Raw genomic sequence first — 4,201 nt, forward strand, 5'->3', positions numbered from 1 at the left:
TTTTTTTTTTTTTTTTTTTTTTTTTTTTTTTTTTTGTATAGGCATAAGACAAGATTGCATATTGGGCAGCTTGTGAAGGATACTTCAGCTAAACTTAAAGAAGCTAGTGAAACTGATCATCAAACTGGTGTCAATGTAATTGTGAAACAAAAAAAAAAAAATCAAATCTTTCTTTATTTTCTTATTGTGTTATGTGAATCTTTTCTCATGTTTGATGATTGAGAGTTGTTTTTGTGTGTGTGTGTGTGTGTAGCCAAGTAAGAAGATTGCAGATGCTAAGCTTGCAAAAGACTTTCAAGCCGTTTTGAAAGAGTTTCAGAAAGCTCAACAAACCGCTGCTGAAAGAGAAACCACCTATGCCCCTTTTGTGCCTCAATCCGCTCTTCCACCTAGGTAACACCCATTTTTGTTGTTTATTTGGTTTTGTATAGATTAGAGATCAAACCCAAAAAGCATTAAGCTATGTGAATTGTTTGTCTAGTTTTGATAATCATGTTCCTTATTTGTCTTGGTTGGTTTGGTATATAGTTACACGGCCAGTGAGGTAGATAAGGCCCCGGAACAGCGGGCACAACTTCTGGAGTCTAAAAGGTAGGTGTTACTGTAAAAAAAAAACAGATCTTTGACACATCTCTCTCCATTTTTTTGAGATGTGACTTATGTTGTGACATCTCAAAAAGTTGTGGTGCAGGCAGGAACTTGTGTTGTTAGACAACGAGATTGCATTCAATGAAGCTGTGATCGAAGAACGAGAGCAAGGCATACAAGAAATTCATAATCAAATTGGCGAGGTTAACGAAATATTCAAAGATCTTGCGGTTCTGGTTAACGATCAAGGAGTCATGATAGGTAAAGATAATCTAATAAACTCAATATGAACATGTCCTTATCAAATCTACAGTTATAGAACTCACTTTGTTTTTTTACTTTCGCAGATGATATCGGTACTCACATCGATAACTCCCGTGCTGCAACTTCACAAGGCAAAACTCAGCTGGCGCAAGCCGCGAAGACACAAAGGTCAAACTCATCTCTGGTAAAACTCTCAAACTTTGCAGACAATGCAGTGAATAAATGGTGTTTAGGAAACCTTACGGATGGATAAAAGATAAGGCCACGCTCTTATGTCTTGATCTTGTTGTTTACACGCAGACATGCTTGCTCTTGGTGATATTTGGCATTGTACTCCTGATTGTGATCATCGTACTCGCAGCTTGATTTCAAAACGCAAGAACAAGTCGTTTGGGTGATTTCGTCCATCTTAAAAGTGTCAATGAGTGGAAACTACTTGGTATATAACATATTTTGAAGACAGTACTTAGAAGTTGGCTTTGTAGTGTGATTTGCTTCGGTTCGGTTTGAGGGTGGCATGTGGGAATAGAGTGTCTCTGTGTTTGGATTTTTTTGTTGTGCAAACTTTTTGTTGGAGTTGGGAGAAAAGTCTGTTTTGTTTGTGTTTCTCATAAATATCCGGTTTCATAAATCAGAATGATCATGCAAGGTCATCATGGTTTTGGACCAGTTTTAAAATTCCCTAATCTGTGCTGAGAGGAAACAAATCAATTGACTCAAATGACTGTCACAAAGAAGTCTGAAACCAAAAACTGAGTTATTATGACTGCTTTGAGTTTTTACAAGATTCAAACTTTGAGCTCAAAACCGATGCCACAAGAATTGAAAATGCAGACAAAACCGCTGCCGCAAATGTCAAGGCAGAAACATACTGTGTATGGCTCCTGATTCCGGCAGGTATATCCCAGAAAACTGACGTGGTTTCAGTCTTGGATCTGCCGATCGACAAAACCAAACATCTTCTCTGTTCATGACTCGAGCACAAGAACAAGTCCGGCTCTCCAAACTCCACTCTAGAGTATCCACTGTCGTCAAGAGGCTGGATGGAGAGATGATAGAGAAATAAAGATCCAATCTTATTGATATCAATCAAAACAAGACTTGAGAAGATCAAGCCATCATTTTACCTGATACCGAGCATGTAAGGGAAGCTTTAAGCTGATTTCACCATTTTCATAATCTCTAGGACTGACTTCGACATGAATCTCAACAACAGATCTGTTCGATCTAAACGAAGGCAGCTCAAGATTCGTGTCTCCAAACACCGATACATCACTAAAAACTGCAAAAAGAATCAAGATCACATCACACTTCAGAAAATCTAAAAAGCTATTCATGTGATAAGTAAGAATCTTAACCTCTGCGTTGCTGAAGACTCTGAAGCTCAAAAGGATCAGCGAAAACTCCCAAAGGCAAACGTTCAAGAATCACAAGCTCGTGAAGCTGAAACTCAGAGTAAAGAGGAAGAAGCTTGATGGACGTAAGGAGGTTACGATGTGAACCTTCACCTGTCACGTTTCTGTGTTGTATCAATGAAGTTGCAGGAACAATGCTTGGAGGATCATGTTCAGAAGAACATTGTTGAAGAAGCAAGAAGTTTCGAAACTCCGAGTCGTCTAAGGAAGTGTGTGAAGTAGTGAAATAAGACTCCATGACGAAACGATCAGAGATACAGAGTGAACGAATCTGTTCGGAGTCTCCATAACTGGTTCCAACCTGTTAACAACAATTGCATTCAGAAAACCCCTAAATCGATCGAATTTGAGCTAAATCTGAACCAAGACGGAGATCTCTAACCTGATCAGATGAAGTAGAAGAAATGGCGCAGCAGATGAAAATTAGGGTTAATAACGATCTCCGTCGTTGGGTAGCCATTTGATTTCAGTATATCGAATCATTATTTCCGATGAAGATACTCGCCGGAGATCATTTGGAAGAGTTGCAGATTGAAACAAGCCCATCACGGCCTGGTTTTGCTGGTTTAATATGGGTCGGTCCAGCCCATCAGAATCCAAAACTATCTCCGTTACCGTTTGTTTTTCAATACTATCATCACGATTGTTTTATCTAATTTTTTAATTTTAACTAGGATTCACTCCGTGCTACACCACGAAACAATTTTTTTTTAATTTTTTTTAAATATATTATAAATAGATCAAGTTTCTTTTAGTTTTGATATAAATGTTACATTATTATATACGTGTGTTCTCACAGTAATTAATAAAAAGGTTAAGATAAATATTTATTATATATTAAAATAACTCAAATGTGAAATAATCTATATCCGAATATACTTGTTTGGTTACAAAAATCCTAAAACAATTTTTAAAATATATATCCGTTTATAAAAATTCAAATCACATCATATGCTGAAAAAAAACTAAAATTTTATTAACTTTATGTATTAAATAATAATTTAAATAATTAAATATAAAATTAAATAAAAGTGAAAGGAGAATTATATTTTAATCTAACATATTGCTTTAAATTAGGTAGATAGATTTTAGAAAATTAATATTATCAAATAAGGAAATCATTGTGTTTGATTGTAAGGATTGTAGATAATTTAGTTGGAACTTGTTTGGATACAAAAATAAGAGAGGATGACACAAAAATGTACTCCAAAAATGTTAAGATAGATTTTTGTAATATCGAATTATCGATTAAACTGAAACTGAATACAAAGCTAGGGGTGGACGCTCGGTTTTTCGGTTTAGTTTCGGTTTGATTTTATCGGTTTACGTTTTTTTTTGGTTTTATAAAATTGAAACCATATGTATATCGGTTTGGTTCGGTTTTTACTGTTTTACGGTTTATCGGTTTTTTAAAAAATTGAAACCATATATATCAAAGTTCAGTTTGGTTTCGGTCTAGTTACGGTTTTATTATAGGTAATTCCATATTTAACATTAAAAGTTAAGTTTGTTACATAAAATAAATATAAACAGAAATATATATCAACCAATAAGTTATACATAATTTAAAATAATAAAATCTAAATCTAATTTCAGAAACTCAAAGCTTCTAAGTAAAATAAAAAAAAAAATCATTTAAATAATTATAAATCCAATAAAAACTTTCGTAGGGATATTATTAAATACAATATAAAGTGGTACATATATAATAATTATATATAGATATTCTAAATATTCATCAAAATAAAATAAAAACCATTTGATTTTACAGTTTTTAATCAAATCAGACCTAAACCATTTGGTTAATAAATATGACAACCAAATGGATTTTTAGATGAGACCATAACCAAACCAAACAATTTATTTTGGTTTGGTTTTTTTGGATAGTAGTTTTTTTGCTCACCGAAAAATTCTCAGATTAAGTTTGGACTAAT

The 4,201-nt window shown here is 33.8% G+C and overlaps 2 protein-coding genes across 2 annotated transcripts in view; one reads left to right on the plus strand and one right to left on the minus strand.

The window, feature by feature from the left end:
• The window catches only part of LOC104724684 (syntaxin-22-like), a 2,421-nt gene extending 935 nt beyond the window's left edge, over nt 1–1,486 (plus strand). The window contains exons 2-7 of the mRNA XM_010443223.2: nt 42–135; nt 254–393; nt 529–591; nt 692–849; nt 936–1,036; nt 1,153–1,486. Of these exons, the coding sequence (XP_010441525.1) occupies nt 42–135; nt 254–393; nt 529–591; nt 692–849; nt 936–1,036; nt 1,153–1,218 (622 nt within the window). The 3' untranslated portion in view covers nt 1,219–1,486. The remainder of the gene's footprint in view (nt 1–41; nt 136–253; nt 394–528; nt 592–691; nt 850–935; nt 1,037–1,152) is intronic.
• LOC104724685 (phosphatidylinositol-glycan biosynthesis class X protein-like) lies at nt 1,548–2,792 on the minus strand. Its single transcript, XM_010443224.2, has 4 exons — nt 2,650–2,792; nt 2,211–2,568; nt 1,980–2,134; nt 1,548–1,891 (listed from the first exon to the last, which is right to left on the minus strand). Exons 1-4 carry the CDS (start codon nt 2,725–2,727, stop codon nt 1,613–1,615), a joined length of 870 nt encoding a protein of 289 aa, XP_010441526.2. The 5' UTR covers nt 2,728–2,792; the 3' UTR covers nt 1,548–1,612.

The sequence above is a fragment of the Camelina sativa genome, chromosome 11 (assembly GCF_000633955.1).
Source record: "Camelina sativa cultivar DH55 chromosome 11, Cs, whole genome shotgun sequence".
Taxonomy (NCBI): domain Eukaryota; kingdom Viridiplantae; phylum Streptophyta; class Magnoliopsida; order Brassicales; family Brassicaceae; genus Camelina; species Camelina sativa.